The sequence below is a fragment of the Chamaea fasciata genome, unplaced genomic scaffold (assembly GCF_029207755.1).
Source record: "Chamaea fasciata isolate MVZ Bird 193981 ecotype frontalis unplaced genomic scaffold, bChaFas1.0.hap1 SCAF_7, whole genome shotgun sequence".
Classification (NCBI taxonomy): domain Eukaryota; kingdom Metazoa; phylum Chordata; class Aves; order Passeriformes; family Sylviidae; genus Chamaea; species Chamaea fasciata.
In genome coordinates this window covers 48,685,721-48,711,993 of record NW_027094092.1, presented here as the reverse complement: position 1 = coordinate 48,711,993, position 26,273 = coordinate 48,685,721, and the positions used below count along the sequence as shown (strand labels likewise).

The following is a 26,273-nucleotide window of genomic DNA, read 5'->3' as shown; positions in this document are numbered from 1 at the left end:
AGAGACTAAACATTTCTGTTTATAAGAGGTGCCCCTCAGGCTTTCTTTTATATCCTGCATGGAAATTCTGTATTTTTGAGATCTTTCCTAGACCCTCGAAAACAGTGAAATACTCATTATTGATACCAGAGGGACAGGTCTGATCACTAAAATTAATGAGACTCTAAGGTCAACATTTTCACAGTTCTAGCTGACTTGAATACCAATCCTCCTTGTGCATCTGAGGATGCAATCCGAACCACAAGTCAGTAAACAATTAATTGACCTATTTTTAAGAGGATATATCAGAGTTAGTGGGCAATGTACTTAGGCAGCTTGAGGCAGAATTGAGGTCTCATATTTTTAATGCTTTGTATATTTATAGGTACTGAACTCTGAAGAAAAATGGTGATCATCATCATTGCACATTCCTGTCAAAAACACAAGTCAGAGAATTTCACTGCACTGCACTTTCACTGCAACTCAGTTAAAGCACATGTCAGAGAAGCGTAAACAGTTAATGATCCTCACATTTAAAATACACCCTGTATTTACAATCTGGATTTCCCTTAAGCCCCTCACTATAGGCTCTATAAATTTCTCTTTTCAACTGTATAAACCTCTGCTCACTTCTCTTAGCACAAGTACTTAGAGAGCGTGACCAGACTCTGAAAGCCATAAATTCTATGAATTTTGCAATATTTTGTGACGCCTCAGTATTCCTTTCATTCGCTTTTTCTTTTTTTATCTGTAAAGAGAGCCTTCTTTCTGCAACCAGTCTCCAAAGGTCACCTTACAATGTTTTGCTATTTCCCATATTAAGCAGCAATGCTTTTCAGCTGACATTCCAACTTCAAGTCATGCATGTGAGCATGATGTGAGCTTGCTTCAGACCTCAGTGAGAGGGCTGCAAACAAGACTGCTGTATAATTGCCGAGAAAAATAACATCCATTGTCAAAAGGGGCACTTCATCAAACAAAATTTAGCTGCATGAATACAAGTGTCTCCAAATATTTGGTTCATGCTAAAAATATAGCACATTTATTAAAAATATATATTTATAAACATTGGTATGAACAGACACAGATGTTAAGCAAATGAGAAAGGAAAAATAACCATGTAATGTATTTCTCCCAACATTTTTTCAGGTTTAGGCAGACCTTGCTCAATGGAATTGTTTTTTTCATGATTGCACCATATGTTCATTCTAAATAAAAAGCTTGTCGGATTCAATGTAAGTAAAAGCAAAAACCAAGAGAAAAACCCATTTGACCTAACAGACACGTGATCTGTGCTATGAAGCTATCTTTGAGTTCAATCTTTGCGGGTATACAGCATACATTTCTAATTATATATAGTGTACAGTTTCTCTCTTTTCCTTTGTTGTTGTTGTTGTTGTTGTTGTTGTTGTTGTTGCGTTAAAACAACCTATCCCTGGTGGATTTCTTCAAAGCTACAACTTATATAACTGCAGTCATTCTCCCCCAAACTAAAAACCAAACCGAAAGGGAGAGGGCAGGAGAGAAGAGTTAAGCTTATTACTGTGTGAAAAAGTCTTGTTAAATTAATTGTGCTTCAGTCTTCGCTGCCTTCAGGCAGTGCTTTTATGATGTGTTAATATAATACAGAGTCAATTCTGATTAAAGAACTTGTCAATAGTCAGCAATGTTTGTTGTCACTCTTAATGGCCATTTTATCTGGTCTATTTGCATGCCTTCTAGTTTACAACGTTGTATAAATATACACAAAAATGATCACAATGAGGTTCAGAATTGTCCCAATAATTCCAAGCATTGCCAAGATGGTTTCTTCTTTGCTTTCCTTTTCTTGACTGCCTTTATCTTCTTCATTTCCACTAGTGATTACCATCTTGGTGGCCAGTTTCTTTATCCTCCCCTTCAGAATAACCTGGATTTAGGAACAAAAACATCAAAATGGATTATTACTGAGAGCATAGAAACTCATATTAATAATGGAGCCAATGACAGAATTTTTGCCCCATAACACATTTTATTAAGAATTCGCTTGAAAAAGAATAGTATTTCTATTAGTTATTTAGTAAATAATTAAAATTATAGTTCATCTGTTCTGTGGTTTACTTATAACCCTCTGCTTAGGTGCCAGCAATGACTTCTAGCACACATAATTCAGCTGCTATGTCATTATAAAACTGGTCAGAAATGTACCATGAGGTGTGATTCCTCCAGCATCTGTGGGGACTTTGCCTCCCCTGGGAATGCAGGAGATCATCTTGCCATGCTGTGGAGACCCCATATTTACACTTCAGTACCAAGAAGCAAGTGAGGGAAATAAAACTGGGAAGACCTTGCTTCTTTTTTACTAGGAAAAAAAATCATTAAAGAGAAAGGCATTTTGTCTCCCGATGAGAAGGAAGACAGCAGTGACTTCTTAATAAATAATTCAAAATAAAAGCAAAACCAAAATAACATCCATCTTGGCTTTTATTTTCCTCGTTCTTAATGTATGATGAAAAGTTACTTGCAGTGCAGTGAGCTGAAATGTATCGATCTGCCTGCAGGGAGAATACGGCCATTTCCCAAGCAACAGCCCCAGCCTAAAAAAAGAAGATTCTTAAGTGTGGGACAAGCTCTGACTCCCAGCACAGCTGAAGCCACAAACAAAGAAGCTCCCTTGGTCTTCCCAAAGTGGGTAAACATCTGATTGTTCAAATTAGAAATGGATATGTTCTTATCTGTGTTTATCTAGCACTGCAAATTTTAATCACATGGGCAAACCGGAGTGTCCCAGAAAACTGAAAAACGTTGGCTGGTCTCCCAACGCCAACTGATCTGCCAAGATCTGGGTTCAGGCAAAGCCCTGCTGCTGTCTTCCAAGCTACAAACCCCATATCCCATCATATTTCTGCAGCAGAAAGCAGTGGTAGGATGTAGAGAAAAAAATTGTTCCCCAACAGCTCCTGCCTAAAAGAGGGATTTGATTTGGTCCTTTAGTGGACCCACATTCCTCCCTCCACTAACTGAGAGCAAAACCAGTACCTCCCAGGCAGTGCACATGTTCAGGGTGGTGAGGGCTCCCCAAGAGCTGGCCACCAACTCTCTGGGCATGTCCCCTCCAGCAGGTATCACCAGATGAAAGTCCTGACCTCCAGCTCCTCTGTGCTGCTCCTGCACTGCACAGCCACAGAGCAGCAGCCAGAGTACTGAAAGGATGGAAAGCAATGGGAGAGGTAAGGAAATCCTGAAATGGAGAGACTGAGAGGAAGAACTGAGGATCCAGACAAAACAACCTGTATTTTTGTACATCTGGAAGTTGTTCATATATAGGACAGAGAGTGACTGCTGGCAACTTCGTAGAAGTGTTTGATTCCCAGCAGGTACAAGTGATTAGTGGCAAGTAAGGCAGAAGTCGGACTCTGCAGAGGCCTTTGCACTTACACTTGCATTAGCATTTATACATCGTCTGATTGTAACCAGTGGATCAGAGGAAAAAATAACAAGGGAGTCAGAAACCTGAGTGCCCACAGCAGACAGCAATCAGTGGGAGCAGGGAGCATGAAGGAGAAGGGCATCAAACAGCAGAGCATCAAACATCAGACCATCATCATCCACAAAGTGTTTGTATCCTGCCCCAGGAGAGCAAAACTTCACAGGCGCCAGGTACCTACACAGGCTCCTGCTGTCCCTCTCCAGATCCCCTTCCAGCCCTCAGAAACTCTGGCTCCAGAGTTCCTTCAGCCACAGCCATCTCCAACTCTTCCTGCAGCACCTATCTCTTCTAGCAGCAGAAGGGTTTTGTCATATTTACCCCAGCTGGGGTCCAGAGGAGGGTTTGGTTGCACTGTGTCAGGTGTGTGTCCTCCCTTTCTTGTTAATTGCTACTGAGCAGTCAGTGGTATCTTAACAAGCAACTTGTCTCTGGGAAATCACAGGAGAGGTCCTACCAAAGTCATTTACACTAACGTCGCCACCTAAGTGCATCCACTCCATGTGGCATCAGACCACAAATCCACATCCTAGGCTATGACATGCAGCCATTACTTCACCCACAGAGCAATGAGTCATTTGGATATTGTGTTATTTTCCCCTTCAGTAACTGGAAAGTTTTCCCTCTGGCCAACAGTTTGCATTTCACTGTTTGAGAAATCAAGTAGGATTATAAATATAGTCTGATAAAATTCCAGGCCTGTAATGCAAGGATTTGAGGGGAGAGTGAAATTCTTTCTGGCTGGCTCCCACAAGAGCTGAACACTTTTGATTTAGCACTCTGGTTCCCACAGAAATATGATCATGCCCAAGCATCTTGTGGGTCAAGCCTTTCTGGCTCGAAAAAAGCCAGAGAAGGTACAATTTGACTCTGCATCCCGTGGTTTGGGCAGAGTTTCCCATTCACATCAAAAACCCACAGAGTGGTGCAGAGGCCCAGCTGGGGCAGCTTTGCTCTGCAGCCACTGGCATTCTTCACTTTGGCACGGTGACCCTGTACCGCATGCACTAGGAAATCCTGATTCCAGGATTAATGTGAACAGAGGCAGCGTGGGGGCTCAGACAGCACCTGATCTCCTGTTATTAACATCCCCATTCTTTTCTTGATAAACTGTGCAGCACCAAGTCAATATCAAATTCTCTCCTGCAGAACGCTAGATCCTAAAATTAACATCAATCTAAAAAGTAGCTAAATAATCCACAAACAAAGGAGACATATCCAAAGCTATTAGATATGGAGACAAAGCCTCTGGCTTAGCAAGTCCTTGAGTTGTGAATTTTCTGTAAGCTAAGAAATTATTCTGGGGAAGTACCACCACATCTTTGCCTTACTAATAAAGTCTCTCCCAGGCACCCATCACTGGCTAATGAGAAATGCAAAGGTCCTTGGGCTGTACAGTCTCTGATTTGAGGGTGTAAAATCACATTTTTCTTCTTTACAAGTTGTACTTATTAGCAAGGAGATAGTGGGTGGTTTCAATTCAGGTGATGTGAATCAGACTGCCAGGTTTTTTTGTCCCTCCAAGGGGCCTTACCTGAGGGAGAAGTCCTCAGTGTGATGCAATGAAATATGCACAGAGAAGCTGGTGGCTGGAACAGGATGAACAACAAGGGGGCATCAGCATCTGAGGGTTTACACATGGGCTGATGCACAGTGTGATTTGTTGAAAGTCATCTCTATGTGCCCATGTGCTGTATTTGGCTCATGCTACGGTGCATCCTGGGACTGCATAAACTGTATATTTTTTGGAAACTACACCCAAAAAAGTGCTCTCAGCCCATGGGAGTAGGGATCCAGACAAAATCTTGTGTGAAGTAAAACCCCAAAAACACACATAGTGTGAGCACTGGCAGCACAGGTTTCCCTGGAGGGATTGCTCCAGTGGGTGTGTGCTGCTCTCTATTTTATACATCACCTAAGATACAAGAGGGAGCACACAATGGCTTGGTATTAAGAGGAGTTTAACATTCAAACAGGACATGACTGGGACCAAATACAATTATATTAGTACTTTGCCAAATATAGCACTGTTGAAATCAAGGTAAGCGTTGACTTTGTACAGTGAGGAGACCAGAATCAAAATTACTTCTCCATATGTAAGGACTGACCTTGGGAGAAAAGTAGCACTCTCCTAATGGCAGACTCAAGCCTTTAACCTTCACAGATCTCATGCTCAGAGCAGTAATTTTGCTGGCTGGGGTTCATGGGGTTTTTTTGCTACTGGGGAAATACTTGCTGCCATCTTTAGTATAATTACCCCAATTAAGAAAATAGAAAAGTCATCTGGCTTTCTGGGTACCTTTTCTCAGTCATTATTATTCTCTTCTAGAAACAGATTTCATTTATTTGACATTATTTAATATTTTTTATAATTCTTATGACACATTTTTCCTTTTATATTTTTCTGGTGGTACTTCATGCTTGACAGAAACATTCCTTTTCCTCACCCAGAACCACTGCTAGAACTGCTGATAGGAGGGCTAGAGAACACTAAATTTTTCTTTTTTTTTTTATAACTATCCTTCTTATTTAATTACTACCTCATTAGGAAAGCACTTTCCTGCTACATCAAAATAAATGTCTTTCCTACTTCATTTTGTAAGATTCATCATTAACCTAACATCAGCCTTTGAAAAGATATGTATGCCAAAAAGCTATCCATTAAAAGATAAATATTCTGCGTATTCTGCACTGCACATGGGAGACAAGGACAGTTCAATGGTTAGGACACTCCTAGCACTATTCATCTCCTTGCACTTCTGCTGACTTCATATACATCTACATGAAATCCACTTATTCTCTCTCTGCCTCACTTTTTCATCTGTGGGGTTCTTTGAAGAATAGGTTATTCAGCCTATAGCAGAAAATGGTCCATAACAAAAGTGAGAGCCCATAAATATTTCCAAAAGAGGAACGCACTAACGTGAAAAGTTTTAAATCCAGCTGTGCCATGAAATACACCTACTACCATCTCCCCAAATCTGAGGAACATGCTGCACATCACTGCCACTGCAAACAGTCCAATGAACCAGGAAAAGCACTTCTAGCAAAAGATCTTTTTGCATCTCCTCACTCAGTGTGACTGATCTAAAGGTGATGGCTTGATGGCAGGGCTTTGGAAAAGGCAGTAGCAAGTGCATGTTAGAGAATTTACTGCAGTATGTTTGTCACATCAAAGATACAAAGCACATCCCTCACAAAGCACCTGCCCTGACATATCTGACGGGTTTTGGATATGCTGGCACCTTGACTTGATCTTGAAAAAGTTTTGTAATAGTAAATAATTTCTCCTCTAAGCCATTATTTATGAGCTCCCCAAAGAGGCTGTGAATGGAGGGCTCAGCCAGCAGAATCTGAGCTCCTGGGAACTCAGAGAAGGGGAGGATCATCCAGGCTCTCCTGGGGGCCCTCAGTGCTCCTTCTGATCAGCCCTGTGCTGTCATGTATTATCTGGCATCTTGGAAAACAAGAATGGAAACTTCTGAAAACCTCCCAAGATCAGATGCTCAGCTGGTACAAGGCAGTCTTCCTCCCCGAGTTCAGCTCAGCCACTTCCATTTACATCAGCTGAGGATATGGCTCCTTGTTTTCAATCTACCTTGAATATCAGGAGCACAAATTTTGTATTCTTAATCCATAATCACAGACAATCACCAACCAAATTGTTTTGATATTTAAACTTGTTTACAGTCCCCAGGCTATTAGTTGTGATGACACATTAAGAGATAAGAGAGCTTTAATTTTCTGAGGATAGTTCCACCCTCCGGGGATAAGAAAAACAGCGGAAACTTGTTTTGATTAGCAAACTGAAGAGGGCACAGAAATCATACAAAGCAGTGTGTGAGTTCAGATGCTGCTGGAGCTGACACCTTCCTTTATCTCACAAACAAGTGCTTGAATTACCAAACAGGGAGGAGAGGCTCCTCGAGGATTTAACCTCACTTGAACATCACAGCCGAAGGCAGTTTTGTTCCTTCCCTCCTAAGAAGTACTTCTAGACTCTTTTTCCTCCAAGGGCAAACTTGAGAAGTTGGTTGCCTAGATCAAATCCTGGCCAGTCCCCAAGCAAGGTGCTGAGCAAGGCACTAAGTTCTGCTGCTTATGATGTGCAGGAGGAAGGCACGCTTGGCACACAGGTTTGTGCTTACTTGCTGTTCTTTTTCTAGGGATTACATTGTCACATTCTCACTTCTGTAACGACTTTGCATCTGCTCTTGATCCTTGTGCCATTTTTACTGGACAGTCCTCTTCTGAACTCCAGTAACACAGAGTGCTGTCAGCTATCAGTCAAGATCCTGCTCAGAGAAGCACTGGTAGGTGCAGGGAACACATTTGCATTTATTCTTAGAGTTGGATTTCAAGGAACTGAAAGGCACCATGTAAATGCAAGATAAGGCCAAGAGAAGCTGTGGGGTTATAAGAAGCTTGACTAAAAGCTCATCCAGACACAGCAGTGTGCACAGGCAGTGAACAGTATGTACGAATAGCAGAGGAATCAAAATGGAATGAGCAGAAATTAATAAACAATAGAAAGCAGTATACCCAAGAGAAGCAAAGACCTGCCATAAGAGAAGGGAGAGGAGAAAATAGGAAAGGTGCCTATGGGGAGGTCTTTCATTAGAGAAAAAAGGATCAGAAGCAGCAGGAATGTGAGCCAGGTTCAATAACATTCCCCAGCAGTGAGCAGAGGGACCAGTGCCTAAAGTGAAGGGATGTCTCAGTGGAGAGAGGACACAAGCACTTATGTAGTCCTCAAGCAGAAAAATAAACCCACATCAGACTGCTGCTACGCTGCAGGTTTTAGTCAGTGGGAAATACTTGCTATTTATAGCACTACAGGCAGGATATTTCCAAAGGTCTCCAAAGCAATGTGAGACCCCATCCAGAATAAAGGGAAGCACTCAGCAGCAAGGAGGTTGCTCCGAGAGGGCAGAATTTAAGTAAGTAATGTATTACAGGGCTCATCCTGCTCTCCACCTTGGGTCTGATCCAGTTTGCTCTGGCAGCAGTTTTTATCCCCCAGGCAGCTTAGAAGTCAGGGGAGGAAAAGGACTTGCAGCCAGTTTTACAGTTCTTCCTTCTCCTTGTTTATGTCTCTGGGACTACTCACAGCCGTGATATGCTCAGGATACCTAAGCAATATTGAAAAGAAACCAAATATTTTCCATACGAATATCCTTAGAAACAAAGCTATAATCCATAGCAGAATAATGATCCTCAAGCACCAGGCTGTTACTACTGTGCAGGCAGTGCCATCACCAGACTCACTGACAGCCTTTGGTTCCTCCACCAAGAGCAAGGCTTCCCATGTCAGGATTCATAAGGCTTCGCAAGTCCTAGTTTCCTAGGTTGTGGAAGAAAAAAACCTGACCAAAGGGTGAGCAAATTACCCTTTAACCCACAGTCCTTTCCCTTTTGGTATGAGATGGACTATGAAGAATGAATTGTTACAGATCAAAATTTACAGTCTATATAAAACACAATGGGAGGAAGCATTTATGACTATTTTTTGACCTTTTTTGACTTTTTATGACTAAAAGTCCAAATTCAACAAGTACAGACATTACTAATTTTCTGGCTCAGCCTAAAGAGTGGTGAAAATTCAGTGTGCTTTTGTTTGGTTTAGACTGGCCTATTTTGTCTTCACAACTCATTCTCCTGATACACAGCTCCTTGTTTGGTTGCTCACTGCTAATGCACAGAAGCAGAAGCTTTTGACTCTCAGTGGTACTGTAGCACACACTTGCCATTTTCCTCCTTTTATATACTCATTATTTTCTTTCAGACCTTTAGATTTCTATAGTATATACTTGTGCAAATATTGCTCCAACTTCTGCTTCCATTTGTTGCTCTCATAGAAGAAAATTAAATCCTTATTGGAAGTTAGTGACAATATTTTCTCACAGTAGCTGACATCAGAATTTGTGGGCTGCCTTTCACTTTAGCAGGCAACAAGAAAGTCTTTAAGATGACTAAATACAAAAATTGGTTGAATAAATGAAAAGCAAGGAACAACTTTATCCCATGAGTAGTCAGTAGTTTAATTAGTGCATGAATGCAGCTATTTTTAGTAGCATTTTATTCTTTGACTTTGGTACCTAATATTGTTTTCTTTCTGGTTTGGTATTTTGCAGTCCAGACTCTTTAGTGAACCTGTCACTATAGTGTCCTCTAAAAATGAGGTCAAAAGATAATTAAGGGACTTCTGAAACAGTATCCAGTTTTGGCTTTTTTTTTTCACTCCTCATTAGGCAATTTGGAACAAAATGAGTAATTGGCTTTTATTATTCAGGCCCCCTAGAATGCTGTAAGTCTCTTACCAGATCCCTGTAGTCATCTTTTTTCAAGACTGACAAATCCCAGTCTGTCTTGTGATATCCTGGTACAGAGGCTATCCCATGCATTTGGTTATTTTTCTTGCCTTATTCTCTGGCTTTTCTATTAATTTGAAGGAGTTTTAAGCAGCAGATGGCAAAACCTTTCTGTGCTTCAGGTATTAATGTCTGGCCTGTGAGCTGAAGATGTACTGTCCTTACTCCAAAGATTTTGTCATTTACACATATCAAGGTTGTCAGAAAGGACACTTTCTGTTAGAAAAGAAAAAAAGAAAAAAAAAAGGAAAAGGAAAAGGAAAAGGAAAAGGAAAAGGAAAAGGAAAAGGAAAAGGAAAAGGAAAAGGAAAAGGAAAAGGAAAAGGAAAAGGAAAAGGAAAAGGAAAAGGAAAAGGAAAAGGAAAAGCTAACACTTCTCCCTACCACACGCCAGAAATTATAAAGATTTGAAGTCAGAGCTCTCTCTTCCAGTCTTTGGCCCATCTTTCCTGAGGTTAACAAAACAGAACAATAAAAATCTATCATAAGCACATCTGGAAAATTCAGATATAAATAAATAAATAAACAAACCAACAAATAAATAAAATCTGTAGGAAGTCCTCAAATTTGCAACTTTTTCCCAGATAAAAGTAGAAAACTGAAAAAAAAAAGTGGAAACTGAAAAAGCTTCATGAAAGAATGAGATGCTAAAGTATTTCTATAATTTTAGACCTATTTTTCCATTTCAAGGGCATCTCCAGGCTTTTCTTTTAGGAGAAAAAATACATTGAAGTCCTGTACAAGGAAAAAATGCCATAACCAACTCTCAGAGAAAGACAGGTCTCCGTTATCTGCCAGAAGGCACATAACCTCTGTCATAAGCAATTTGAAGATCTGCCCTCACCACTGCATGTTGGAATGGAAACTGAGCTGCTTCAAAGACATTTAAGAAATACTAAGAGAAGGGAAAGTGACATAAATTTATATTAATTTGTTGCTATATAATATCTCCAAGTTCAGCCAAGGCCAAAAGATAATTTGGCCTGTAATGGATCAAACTACCTTTAGCTCAGATGTGACCCCTCCTTACAAAACAAATGTGCACCAGAAGAACATTCAGAAGCCTGAGGGATACAGAAGTAGAGTTTCTCTAGGAAAGGTCTTTTAGTGTGCAGGTAAAACAAAAATCTCAAAAGCCTAAAATCTCCACTTGTACTTCCATCCATATCTTTATTCCAAAATTAATTATTAATTATGGCTACATTAAGGGACACTACAAATAAATCTAACCAACAGTCAGTTTCTGATTTAGTAGAGTTGTGTTCAGGGGTTTTTTAAATAATTTTAAAATTATAACTGTTTGGTTTTATATTATACTTACCGGCCATTTGTCTCAGGAAAAATATTTTTGGGGAAAAAGGTCACCTGGTTTTGCTGTTTATAGGAATGATACTTGTAAACAATTTTTTTTAAAATCCAGATAAAACCCTGACAACCATTTCTGTGAAATACTCAAATATCTTAATTTTGAAGTAAGGACTGTATTTTCAATTTTACTATGGCTGAGATGGTTTGATATAGGTCCTGAAGAAGGTTTTGTGTGTCTGAAAACATGTTTAAGTGATAGGTTTTATAAAAGAAATTACTTCTCTTGTAATTTATTTTCCTGTTTATTGTCCTGTAATTTATTCTCCTAGCTCAGTGCATCCTTGCAGCTCTCCAATAGGTTGAAATGACATTGATAGTTTTCAGTAAGAAAATTTGAACAGCAGAAGGTTTTCATTTTGCTTTTAAAAATACATTCTTTGGGTTTTTTTTCATTAATTTGCAAAGACCACCCCAAAAATGCCACAATTAAAGGTGATCCAGAAAGAATTCAGCCTCCCTCTGTTCATGCATTAATCAGGTAGGCTTTAGAAAGCACTAAATTCCACCTTCAGGCAGAGCACCATGCATTTGCCATAGAAGAGGAGGAAAAGAAAGCTTTTTCTTGTAGAATGTTTCCGTTTCTTTTTTTTTTTTAGTTTGTTTGTTTGTTTGTTTGTTAGGTTTTTTGTTTGGTTTTTTGTTTGTTTGTTTGCTTTTGTCAGGATTTAAAGGTGTCAGAAGAATCTGAGAAGAGGAACAGTAGTCTTTGGTCTGCAAGTCTGAGATGCTGCTCCAAGGAACAGGAGGCTCACATTGTGCTTTTCAAACCTATTCCCCTGGTCTGGGTTTCTGGGAGCCTGCCTTGGGATCTGAGGATCGGAACATCTGAAAGCGGCAACTGCTGGCCAGTAGTGTAGGGAAAGGTAGTAGGAGCTGCAGGATGTGCTGCCAAATCCTCTGAAAAATTTACATTAGACAGCCACAATTATGGATATTTGTAATCTTGATCTTTTTTTTTGCCTTAGGTTATCAGCTGTACTAGGGAGCAAGGATACTCGGAATTGCTATTAAGATGCTATAAATGGAAATTGGTCAGTGTTTGCACATGGCAAGGACCCGCACAGTGGAACACCCTGGAATGCCCCGGCGGGAAATAATTTTCCTTTCACGCAGAGTCTGAACGATGCCTTGAAAAGAAAATCAAGTATTGAGCTCCCAAACTGAATCATTTGTTATGCACACCAAGTGAGACTCAGATCCTGCGCAAAAATAGTTTGTGACTGATGCACCTGTGCAAGGTGGCAAATTAATGGAGTAGAGACAATTTTGCTTACAGCATCTCTTACCTTCAAGTGCTGAGCCGTGCAACCTTGATAATGTTCTTTTCACATACTGTTTTGTGTGTAATTATTACCTGTATCAGCCCAAATTTAAAAATAGAGCACTTCTCTATTGAATACCTCTTTTAGGACGCAGTTGCAGCTGACTTTTAAAGGTTCCAATACCCTGCAACTGATGCTGAAGGCCATTGGCAACACCATCCAAACTCTGAAAATTTCAAAGCCTCTTTCAAAGCCCTGGGATGAGCACTCCAAAATGGAGGCAGCCAAAAATCCCTTGCCACTTGTAAAATATTAGATGTAATAAGATAAAATAGCAGATAATTTGAGGAAGAAGCTAGTTTTTGAAACAAAGTTGTCAAAGTAGGGTAACACTCCAGGCAACCAACTCCCACACCTTTTATCATCATCATTAGTCATTTATATTGCAGCAGCATGCAGCAACCCCTGCTGACGTCTGGGCTAGAAACCAGACACAGATAGTGAGAATGATACCTAGCCCAAGCAGCTTGCAAAATTACAACAGTATTAAGAATCAGAAAGGGAGGGAGGAAGAACAGAAGGTTGAAGTGGGTTGGTGAAGGTCGATTTGCACAAACCTGGCACAACCAGGAGAGTCAGGGCCTCGATCCATGGGAGCAGCTGCCCCTCTGGCTCATGCTCTGAGTGAGCACGGCATGGAAGAGAGATGGTATCTCAACTTGTGCAGGCCCCCTGCTCCTGGGGAAAGAAGCTGGTTGTGCCAGGAGTAACACATATGGGAAAGCACAAGGGCAAGGTAACACATCTCCCCTTCAGGTCTTGGGGTAGAGCTCTGTGGCAGAGCAGAGAACTGGGATTTGGGAGGGAAAAGTTCATGATTAACTCACAAAATGCTCTGACAAGGCCATTGGGATAGGCAGAGAAGAAAATAGCACGGGAAGAGCTGGCTTTCCTAACCCCTGTGCACAGGTGCATTGCTATAGCAAGTGTTTGCTGTTGGGAGTTGTGGGTATCACAGGGTGACAGAATGGCTGAGGTTGGAAGGTAGCTCTTCAGGTCACTTGGTCCAACGCCCTGGTCAGGCAGGATCACCTACAGCCAGTTGTCCAGGACCATGTCTAGGGATTTTTTCAGTATCTCAAAGATGGAGACTCCACAACCTCTCTGTGCAACCTGTTCCCCCGCTTGGTCACCATCACAGTCACGTGCTTCCCAAGGTGCAGAGGTTTCCACGGTTTAGCAAAAGATTTCACCTTACCTATGGAGCAGAGCCACTTGGGTTCAGTTCTTTTTTCTCACTGCTACTTCTAATTCTCTTTGAAAAGATACAACTTATGTGGCCACAGATCTGGAGAGATTATTTGCGTATGTCTCCCAACTCTGTATGCCTAACAACACAAATCTCTGACTGCACTGGGTACTGTACTATATAAGGAACAGACTTTGATAGCTAATGTAATGCAATGTACACATCATGTTGCCTCAAGGTCATGGTAAATTGTATCTGTTTATATGATGCATCTTGACATACTCTAATGTAGTGCTAGTAATTTAAAATAGTGACCATATAAAATGTGAATAAGACCGAGAACATAGCCACAAATTTCACTGACTTTTTGTATTAGAGGGTTCACTAGCATATTGATAATTCGTCACAAGGATTTCAAGAAAGAATGTATATTTTGACACATTTTTCTTCAACGGACACCAAGTCAAATTCCATTCACAAAACCTTGAGTAAAATTACTGCTAAAAAGAAAGCTAATTTGGACTTATGACCCCAGAATAGAGAGCCAAGTTTAATCCTGATTTTTCTTAACATATAACGGATTCATTTAAAATATTGCTTGCAATAAAGAGGCTGCTAACAATAAATAAAATATTCATAGTATTTGAATTATGCAAAACTGGCCATTGGAAATGATTGTGTGTAAGTCCCAGAATTCTTACGACACATAGGGAGAGCACTGAGTCCCACTGAACCAGTGTGATAAGTAAATAAATAGCAACTTGCCTGGAAACAGTAGATTGGATAATGTTTCTTTAAAGTTTGTTTTCAAAACAAAGCCTTATGTGTTATGAATTGTTGCCCAAATTGTTCTGCATGCTTCCACAGACCCAGGTTTTAGTCTAGCTGCTGTCATACCATGCCTATAGGATTGATGCTTTCTCCATTAAGATACTTTGCTCACATTTGTAAAGTAACCATTTGGCTTTACCTGTATTTTTAAAGCCAGGTGATCCTCTAGGGAGATTTTCATCCATTTCTTTCCCTTTCATGGTCTAAGGCAGCATCAAGGAATACTGGCATGAGCTGATTTGGAGAACTGACCATAATAGTGGAAAAAAAAGCTTTTAGTCACAGACCATCTAAAACCCATGGAAAATGGTAGCCCTGTTCTCCAGGCTCTGGTGAGAAAAAGGACTTTCCTCAAGAAAGAAAGTTGGAAAGTAATTGCTAATCATAGCAGAGATATTCAGGCGTTTTCAGTTCATGACATTTGAAGAAATTCTAACAACTTTTTAAAAATCTAAGATTAAAAAAACCCAACCACTTAGGCCAAACTTCTCCAAAGGTTATTTGAATACTGAACTGAATATTATTTCAGGTTAACCTGAAAATGCTGATCAGAATCATCCATACTCTAAGAGAATGTTTGGATTTTCTTCACTATGGAGGAAAGAAATGGAAGGCTGCTTGATAGACAAAAGTCAGTGCTGCTCCAAATCTGGACTGAGAAATGGCACCAAATTCTGTGAGTAAATACTCACAAGCACTGATAAACAAAATTAAACTATTCCAGGATACCACAGCATTCCCAGATATTATGATTTTAAAACATATCTGTAGTGTAGATTAATCAGTCATACTGATAAATGTTAGATGTGAAAGGAAAAAGATCCCATGACTGAAAAATTCAATGTGCAAATTGCTTTAAAAATGAAGTGCCACTCTACCACTCATTCAGAAAACCTGAGACAGAGGAAGCTGAAAATTTTTAACTAAATTCATGAAGGTGCCCACTGCTCCAGAGAACCAAACCATTTTTCTTGGTTTCCAGATCAGCACCCCGTGCTTTGGACCACATTTTTCTCTGCACCCTCTGGTTTAAACTGATGCAGCTCATCTTCAGTTTATATTGGTTGAAGAGTTGCAGCATAAGCTTTTTAAGAAGTCACTTTACAGCACCAACAATTTAATTCAGCTTTACAGAAACATAAAATTAGAAACAGTAAAATGTCGTTTGACCTTTGCTCTTGGCTACAATCAAACCTATGCAACAAAGAGAGCAGAGAGGAAATGTTGGACATATGCTCAAGATGAAAAAAAAAATATTTGGGCATGTAACAGTACACTGGAGAAAACATTAAAGAACAATTCATTGTGCTGAGACTTTTATTCCTGTAAGGCTGAAAGGGTCAGTGTCCTGTTTATACGCTGTGCAAGCGCCAGCCATTGAAGAAGACCCACCCACAGGCCATACACTCTTGAGCAGAAGGTCACTAAACACTAGCAATTGATCTGTGACTCTAGAGACTCCAAGGAGGGGCACAAAAAACCCACCAAATGAAGAGTGCAGGCCTCTTTTTGTTATTACACCAACTAATTTGCTAAAGATGATTAATAAAGCCTTAATAGTGACACTGTCCTGCCAATCCAGTGTTAATCAATGCCAATGATGGATGAAAATAAATTAACACAACTCATAAAAACATCCTTAAACAAAGTTCCTCTCTATTTCCTCCTGATACAAAACAACCTTCCAAAGATTTCTCTTTGTTTGAACTAATTTTTCTCCAAAGAATTCCCAGCCAGTTAATTGCTTTCACACCAGCCTGTCTAGCTTAAGAACTCAGGCTAAGTCCTACTTTGCTTGTCCTATCAGCCCTTAGCTCTGCCCAAACTTCACTGACACAGGTGGCATATCTGACCCTTGTGCAGGGATTTTGTGTCACCCTCTAAACCATTCTTTTTCCAACTGACACCAAAAGCCACATTGCACATGCCAGGGGTACGAGGGGAGACAGCTTTTGTCACCCAGTGACTTTTTCTGTTGAGTTTGGCATGGGCATTGCCTCAGTCGGACCACAGACCCAGCTCGGCATCTCTGTACACCTTTCAAGCTGCTGCCTGAGATTTGAACCAGAGTTCTCATTTCCTTAGAACTCCAGATGTCAAGCACACTCCAATAATTCACACAGAAACCCAGCACAGGAACTGGTGACTGAAGTGCAGCCAGCTCTGGAGCGAAGCACAGGCAGTTACAAACCAGAGAGCCATGCCAAATGGTCCAGAGGAGAGGAAGGGATGCAGGTTTTTTTTTCTGAAGAGAAAGAGTATGGCAAATTCATACTGGGAAGTATCTTATTCCATGAATCAAGAGACGCAACCCTTCTTTGCCAAAAACTGGGGAGCCTAAAAGCTCATAACTCTACATTAGTGCAGCCATTATATTAGCTTTCCTGTACTTTAAAAACCTGAGACAAAAGTTTAATGTTTCAGACTTTGCTTTTAAATAGAAAGTGCAAGTTACACTAGGCAAACTTCAATTTAAAATCTCAGTGGGGCTGACAGCTGTATTGAAGAAGAAAGCTTTTCACAGTAGTAGCTTGTGGACTGATTTTAATAATGGACATTTTCTTTCCATAGATCCAATATTTATACTCTTGTTGTTATTTTAAAACCTGCCTGGGGACAAAAAATCTGCCTGTATCATAATTACACTTACCTACCCATCATGCGTGTAATCAGACTAGGACCTATGGCAGAAGCCATAGGAATATTGGGCATGGATATCCATTCTGCATGGATAAGAAAAACTCCAGGTATTTTTCCAAAGGGGTAATCTATTTTATGGATAATAAATTAACTTTTTAATTTTTTTTATGAAGCTGAGGTTTTGTCAAGAGAATTTTTTGGCTTATTTCTGAAAGTAAACATTCAAAGGAGTCCTGAATCTTTTTTCTTGAGTTCATGTGTGTCTTTCTTCCAGTTCCTCCCAAATTCAGGTTCCTTTCTCCAGTCCTTGCTTCTCTGGAGCTTGCAGAACTGCCGCAGATCACCCTGTTTGGCAGGGGTGGAAAGGAAGACAGATGCATGCTGGCCAAGTCCTTCCAAGGGGAAGCTTAGGGTCACAGCTCACAGCTACACTGAAACCCCCAGAAATAATCCAAGAATCAGGCTTTTTATGGAAACCCACTGGCAGTGTTTTACTTTTAGTACCACTGCTTCTTGAACTACAAATGTCAGAAGCATATCTGTAGTGATGCACTGCTGCAGGCTGGCTTTGGGAAACCCTTCATAAAAATCTGTCAGTGAAGCTGGGTAAGTTCCCTCCTCTTATGAAGTCATCCATTCTGGTCACAGCTACACTCTGCATTGTCCCTGGGGCTAAAGTAAACATTACTGAAGAGAAAATGTGCATGACTTACAAATCCACAGCACTTTACCACATGGAGATATTTGCAAATATTTAGGAACAGAATAGCTTTCTCATAGGTACCTGCATTTACACCATCTTCACCAACACGTGCCACTTGCTGCATGCTGCAAAACCAGTTAAGAACAAACTCTTCTACATTGCACTTGCAATTACAGTTTTGGTGGATGCTGTTGCCTATCACAGGAAGGATGTTTGAGTGACAAGAGTACCAGGTGGGAACTGAGGAGTCAGGGCCTATGAGGTCCTGAGGGCACCTTCATGAACACAGGGACACCCTTTGCAGTTGGGAAGTTGGTCAGCATGGACAATCCTGGCTCTGAGAAACTGTGTCTTTGTCTTCCCTTCATATTAGCACTCTCTCCCCAGTCATATGCTGCCAGGACGATGCTGTGCAGAGCTACTAAACATTTTGTTAAAGCACATGATTGCCATCTTGTCAAAGCAGTGTAAGGGCTGCCTTCCTCACTGTTGCCAGGTGGTAATTGCCAAGCAGGAAAACAGGGATTTGCAAAAATGACTGTGCTTTATAGATGGAACATTGCTATTCCTTGAAAGCCGTAATCCCGCTGTTGGCACAAATCTCTGCTGCCTTCCTTCTGTTTTCTCATTCCTGACTTCTTGTAAATGCTAATTTTGATTTTTTTCTTGTGTCATTTTGCTGTCAAAACTGTAAACACTAGAATATCGCTAGGCATCACATCAAAGGAAGATTTACAGATGACTGGTCATCTTTTTTTTTAACATTTTACCTTTTTTTTAACAGCACAGTAAACAAGACATTTAAAACTTCCCAAAGAAGGCTTATAAATTCGTCCTGTTCCAACTTTTCCAACTTGCAGTCATTCATAATTGACATCATCTATTTCTCTGCTACAATGACAGGACTGCTGCACAGATAACTGTGCCCAAGTTAGCTGCCACCTAGCCAGGTGGGAGCAGAAGTCTCCTAGAAAATAAAAGGCCTGCAAGCCCCATGAAGAACAGCTATCTGAAACCAGCCACAGTCCTGCTCCACCCTTTAGATGCACTCCTAAGCCCATGCCCTACCATCTCTCCCCTGCCTGTTGATTAATCCAACTAGATCAATGCCAGCCTGGCACATTTATAAATATTGTTTAGTGCTAGTGTAAACAAAGACCTAAAATGGAGTTGTGCTGTCATTTTACAAGGAGAAAGAAGAAATCAGTTTCTTTCATTATCAATCATTCTCATGGAGTTTTGTGGCTGACAAACAGGCTGCTTGAGGGAAACAAAACAAGAGGTGTGCTAAATCTTGGACATACCCAGCTGTGGAGAGCAATTCTGATACCAGTGGAAATGTGTGTGCAAAGGCATTGTGCAGAGACACAGAGATATGCCCTGAACATTTGCTGAAGCCTTGAGTGCATGGCAGATAAATACCTGAAAGAGGAAAGGAATGGAAAGTAAGTTCCAGATAAAGAAACAAAGTGCAAACCCAAGGTATATTTGTATTTACTACCACAGAAACTTGTTCCAGTGAAGATGAAACAAGCCAGTGATGTGATCCAGCCGTGGGAGAAATCACTGGTACAATTCCCACTGACCACTAGGTACTGGATTAGGTTTTGAAATCAAAAGTTGCTCAGATGAGCAACAATGAGAGAGACAAAATATACTTTGTAGTAACCTGGTCACTCAAATTGCTAGCATATATATAGACCCTACAGCTCTGTTAATCCCTGAAAATAAGCCACCTAGTAACTTATCAGTTCCAGTAACCTCAAAGACCATGCAACCATGAAGATTCTCAGGAAGTCCCATTCTTTTGTCGATCCTAGTCTTGTTTAGAAACAGCTTATAAAGAGAACAGCCCCTGAACCATGCTGCAGCACAGCTTTCTAGCTTAGGTAGTTAAGGAAGAGTACAGTTACAACCAGAGAGGCATCAGTAAAGATATGTGCAAGTGATCCTCTATGCAAAAGGCCTTAAAGGTAATGAAAGTATTAATCATTAATACCAAAAACCAACATAAAGATCCACATGTAATTCTGATAACTGGGACCAAGTATGTAGTCAAGCAGACAGTGAAATCAGTTACTATCTTTTTGGCATTCTCTGTGCTTGCAGAATTCGTTATGGGAGTTGCATTCACTCAGAATTTAATTCTCCAGAAGAGGCTGTTTCTCTTATCATTTCTTCAATATCTGCCCCTGACAGACCCTGATCTCAATAACTGATATCAGCTGCAATCTGTGTGATAAGTACAGAACAAAAAGGTTCCCGAATTTCAAGCACACCCTCCTCTTGGTAGGATTCACATTCTTGAATGAGCTTGTGCTGACACTTGCAGCTGTTCTGAGCTTCTGCAGCTCCTGCAGGTGCAGCAGGGCCAAATCCTGCCAGTGGCTCACAAAAGCAGCTTCTGCTGCTGCCTCCTGCCCACAGCCAAAGACAGCACCGAGCTCAGCTTGCCCTCACTGCTTTCCATGTCTCCTGCAGGACCTGAATAGATCTGTAGTACTGTAATAGATCCAAGAGGTTTTCTTTGAGTCCATGGTCCTGTACAAGCATAAATCAATGTCTGCATGGAATTCTAGGTTATGTGAAAAGCACTGGCTTTGCATATTTGTGCTTTATCATCCAATCAGTAGGCTAGAAGCAGTAAGACCAAATCCTGAGAGGGTTAAGCCAGTCAAACTACATCAGCAAACACAGCCTGAAAGAGTAGGCATTGTTTGGCATGTATCTTAAGCTGTCAGGAAGAGCAGCCAGTGAGCAATGCAGTACTTGACCTGTCAGCACGATACAGATCATTTACATAGCTTTTTACAAACATTAACAGATTAATCCTCACCTTGGGACACACAAGCAAGGTTCAGTAGCCCTGACAAACAGATCTGGAAGCTGTCTCCCACAGTGATGGTAACCTGATTTCCAGGAGGATCAGCATCTTTACATCTTGTAAAAGCAAAGAGTATGAGACTTCATACCTCCAGACCAGGAGAAAAAGAAGTGTGAAGCAGATAGCAGCTTTGGCCCAACCTCTTGTGTTTGCAGGGAACTGGGGCTGTGGGGACTTTCTTAAGTGCTCTATCCTGGCTCCTGTTCAATTCACACCAGCTGTGACAATGACAAGGGGGATGGTAGCTCTCACCCCGGAACTGAGGACACGGGCGTGTTCATGTGCAAAGTACTGTGTTTCACGCCCAGAGTGTAAAGCAAACCAAGCAGCTGAAGCGGAAAAGTCCTACCTGATTGTGATTTCCCTACCCAAACAGCTACCCAAAGCATCTCAGCTCATCCCAATGATCTCTCAATCTCAATGGAATCGTTTTATAAACGATAGCAGTCATCATATGAGTGAAAACTGAATTCTGAGCACAGAGCTTGGGCTTTGGATTGAGGAGCAGGGAGGACCTGTGATGGATATGGCCACAAGATCATACTGACAAAGCTCATAGACCTAAAGACAAAGTGGCACATGGCCATGGCCCATGAGGCCATGCTGGCTGTTTTTTTTTTTTAATTATATGAGAGACATGATTTGTGCACAGATCATTTATGCAGATGAGAAATCTGGTCTTAGCAGTGTTACTAAGGGCTGAGAAGCTGCCCTTATGCCACAGGGGACTGGGAGATCAAGTCCCTGGTGAGGCAGGATAGGGTGTGATCCCACAGGTGTGACCCCTCACAGGAGGGACGTGTGCATGTATGCACTGAAGGGATGAGAATCCTGGTTTATACCCACATGCAATGCATGGATGTACCCAGATGCACTGTCATGGGGTTTAACCATGTATCTCCACATGGACTGGGGTAGACACAAAAATGACCAAAGGAAGGTCAATCCATACAAGCATCTGCTAGAGACATGTGGGCAAGGAGGAGAGGATGACAGATTCTTCAGATACACAGTAATTAATATGCTGTAACTTGGTAAAAAAATTTAACTCATTTTAACTGAAGGTCTCTGTTTTATGAAGGAAATTGCTTATTGATCCTGTCTGTTTGCATCATATTCACACTGTGCTGTTCGCACGCTTAACCTGGAGAGACTCAGAAAGATTGTTGCTCTCTTCACACGCAACTTGACTTCTGCAGGGAGATGCTGCACGTCCATGTGAGGCTGCAGCAAAGGGCTGTGGGTAGGAAGAGCTTGTGAGGTAAGGAACAGTAATGTTCCTGACATTAAAATCCCTGTGATGCCCATTTGGTGTGCCTTCTTCATGTACTCATAATATCCGCTGAAAGCCAGATGAGAGGTCACAAATGGATTTGCAGATAGATTCATCAAAACCACTGTAGGATACTCTCTGTACCATTACACATGGTCTACTCATGGTTTTTTGGGCTGTTTTAGTGATGCTTTTGATCTATCTCCTCCTTTGAAACATTGCAGGTGTGATTTGTGGTATTTTACTAGTTTACTAAAATTCAGAGAGGAATGGAGCAGACACTCGGGACCCTTTGGCATTAAACATCCATTGCATGGTTTTCAGGGTGAGGCCAACAACTAGACTGAGAGACAACCATGATCCCTTAAAATTCCTTTCGAAAGCACATGAAGAGATGCAGAATTTGTAGAATAACAATCAGGAACAGACAGAATAGACCAACCCTTCCTCAATCTCTAAAGTGCTCGTGATATTAAAACCATGCAATGAGGAACATCATGTTACACAGTCAGGGTGTTCCCAGTGAAATGACACATTAAAACATGCTGACCATAACATTAAGTAATGTCAAAGATGCCACTACCTTTATGCTGAGCCAATAATACCTCAGAATGGCTCCAGAGGATCTTGTACAGTGTAGATTGTCATGCATTTCCACAGCAGTGTTTTCAGAACTCATCCAGCTGTGCTTGGATGCTTCAGAGCATTTTGGTGCAACATTCCATTTGCTATGGAATGAGGTCACAGGACCCCAAACCAAATGGGTATGACATTACTGAAAATCTTCCTTATAGAAAGGTTTGTTTTCTAGCTTTCATTAATACATATAGAGGACAAGTACTGTGTTCAGCAGCACAGAAACAATACTATACTAAGGCCCATTGTGGTCATCCATTAAGAGCCACTTTCAAGAATTCCTTAAAAGCTTTTCTGAAATCCTCCCTTCTCCTGCTAAGTATTTTTGTAGTGCTTCTGTATTCAGTGAAAAGTTACATTTCCTGTGAACACCTGAACAAAAAACCTTTTACCCAGTGTTTTGTTTAGATGCAAGGTAAAAAAAGGAATTCCAACACACAGCTCTTAGACTGTCTTGCCATCAGCTTTTCCACTCAAAAAGTTACAAGGTTTTGTTTTTAGTACTAGGCTTGTCTTTCTTAAAGGAAGGTTTCTGGTATTCTTAACATAGTTCAGTAAAATCTCACTTCGGAGACAGTATTGCTAAGTTTTGGGATGTGTCAAAATAAAGTCCTATTTTTTCTCATCAAATGTATCACTGTTTCAAATGGAGGAGAAAGTGTTGCTTTCCAGTATCTAAAGACATGCATAAAATGATAAATCACACATTTTCAGAATTCAGAAGTTAAGAATATCGTCTGCATTAATATCCTCTGAGGCTCTTACAATGAATGAAATTCATTATCTATTTTTCATTATTTATGTTGATGGACTTCAGTTGTTCTCCAATATTTTTTAGCCAATTAAAACCACTTTACCTGTCAAAGCGCAGTAGTTACCCAACTACAATAATTTGATTTACTTTCCTGATTTCTAATGTTGTGGAAAATATGCAAATATTATAAATCACTTGGTCAGATCCTCAAAGGTATTTGGATATCCTTACTCCCTCTGGCTTAAAAAATAAGTAGAGGCCATGTGATATGTTAAATTTTTTAATCACCAGCATGTGCTTGTACTTGAACACCTTTATGTACTCTAATATCCAAGGTTCCTTGGAAAAAAATTGCCAGTTTAGCCAGAAAAGACCTTAAGAATTTCTTTTATGATAATTTCAGATAGCATTAGGTATAGCTCAGTATGAGAGGCTGAGGTAGGCTGAAGATGACCCTCTGCAGCATCACTATGCATGAAATTGGAGTGCAGATGATCCTCCTGGCTGCTGAGCTCTGTGCACTGGAGAACATTATTTTGAAGCAAGTTATGTAATTGCTTACTACAATGGATTATGTATTGACAAAAGCATTCCTTGCTAGTATCTTTTTCAATTTTAAGCCAGTAAAAAGTTTATGTCAGAAAAAAAAAAAAGATTATACTTGATGCAGTAGGGTCCATTTTAAGTTCTCCTCTTAACCTTTTGCAGGAATAAAACCAAAGTGAGATGAGATTTCCAGTAAAGCACTGCTTTTAATCAGATTTTCATATTCTTCTATGTTAATATGTCACTGGGTAATTGGGCAAGTACTGCACTTGTCAGCATCCAGAGATATGTAACACCTGGAGCTGCACAAATAGACTGATGTGAGGCAGACACTAGTTAAGCTTCTGGGATATTCTTCTGCAGAACTCATTCCAAAACTGTGGCATATTTGCTAAAAGCTATTTTTCCTTCTTGACATGTATAAAATTTTTCTGAGTTTGTATTAAGATGACGAGTTGGATTTTTTCCCCCCAACTTGAGATGTAATTTTAGCAGCTAAGTACTTTCCGTACAAATCATCTTTTCATTTCTCATAAAGAGGATACAAAACTGAAAGATTACCTTGGACAGAGGAGGCATACCAGGGTTAATAATAATCACTGTTAGGTATCATATGCTCTCTTTCATCTCTTTTCCTCACAACTGCTGGATTCATTATGACCTTTGTGGATTCTAAACAGCAAATCATCAGTCTTCTTATGTTTTTAACTGGATTATTTTCTGTGTTGAAATTTGATTAATATACTTAGAGCCTTCAAAACCATTGCATAGCCCCACAGCTGTCCCTACACCCTGACAGCATAAACAGGTACATATGTACATCCCCCAGAACCTGTGTGGCATGTTTAGGATGTTTATATTTAGTAACTTTCTGTTTAATATAGGATCTACTTCCCCTGTGTAGTAAAGCAATTACATAATTAATGGTTACATTCAAACAGAATGGCTCAGGAGAGAAAGAAGAATTTTTAGGACAACTGTGTCAGACTGGAAAGGAAGTGTGCATCAGTAATTCCCTTTCACATTTGATACTTCAGCTAGTATTAACTTAAAAGTCCAAATATAAGTCATTAAGCAAAGAAATGAACAAAATGAAGACCAACCTTGCAGGGACAGTAATGAACTGAGAATAAGGACATTTGGGTTCAATTCCGAACTCTACCCTTGCCAGTATAGCTTTGGGCAGTTCCTTTGTTGCTCAGTTCCTTATCTATTTAAATAAGGATATTAATACTCGATTAATTCTACTCCTTCCTGCATGCTTTTTGAAGGCCTCTTGAAGGCTTTTGTAGTAAAAAGTGCTACTTCTGGTATCTGTGAAACTCAGAAAAATACAGGCCTGCTTTTCATTGAAGACACAAGAAGAATTAAAGGGGGGAATCGCCATCAGAGATTGTTTTACCATAGACCTAGTGAGAACTGCTGCTCAGTATCAGTAATACGGGGCTAGGCAATATGTAGTGCTAAAGATGACCCTTTAGAAAGCTTCCAGTAAAAGGAATGACTTGTGAGAACCAATAAATACTGGGACAAGATCTAGTGAATATATAAATATTGGAAAAAGTTCTAGTGAAAAAAATTCACAACAAAACTCTTTCCTGTTAAAAAAAAAGTTGCAAATTTCACTGAGAAAAACAGATAAACAGAGGTCAGTACAATTTTTTCTAACAAATGGAAGTCTGATTAAAGATGTCAAAATGAAATCTTGTGTCTTTTTGACATCAGTATTTCCAAACATATTGATTTTTAGAACTTCTGATTTTTTTAAAAAATGCAATTTTTCATCCTGGTTTATGTAAAAGACAGATGCTGATCTATAGAAATCACTTGACCAAGAAGTATTCTTTCTATAGACATTTACACTTTTTTTTTGTTTTTTGCAGGCCTTTCAAAAATCAGGTTTTTCCTGGGTCTTATATCAAGACAGCTCAAGGCATTCTGAACACAGTAACTCGTTATGTGCCATGTTTCTCTTGACTGGAAATAGTTGCTGCTGGTGTGGAAAATATTTCCACTGCTCAGTATAACTTTCCTGACTATGCAGATGGTTCAAGCTTTAATCCATACTGTTTATCTAAAGAAATAGTTCAATGGACTGAAATGAAATACCAGTGTTCTCAACATCAAACCTTTACTGTAAGTATCTTAAAAGAAAAGGAAATTACTAATTTTACTTGCTTTGGAATTGACAGAGGAAGCCAAATGAAGCTGTTGTGCAAGTTTAAAAATTATTTAAAATGTCACTAAAGTGTCTTAAGTCACAGTAAATCATGGGCAGTAATGTATACTAAAGCTAAAGACAATGAACACC

The 26,273-nt window shown here is 40.2% G+C and overlaps 1 protein-coding gene across 5 annotated transcripts in view; it reads right to left on the bottom strand.

The window, feature by feature from the left end:
• Positions 1–362: 362 nt before the first annotated feature.
• TUNAR (TCL1 upstream neural differentiation-associated RNA) overlaps positions 363–26,273 on the bottom strand; it is a 135,006-nt gene continuing 109,095 nt past the window's right edge. For all 5 annotated transcript variants that reach the window (XM_066186919.1, XM_066186916.1, XM_066186917.1 and 2 more), the window contains one exon: positions 363–1,888. In XM_066186919.1, coding sequence (XP_066043016.1) covers positions 1,703–1,888 — 186 coding nt within the window. In that variant the 3' untranslated portion in view covers positions 363–1,702. The remainder of the gene's footprint in view (positions 1,889–26,273) is intronic.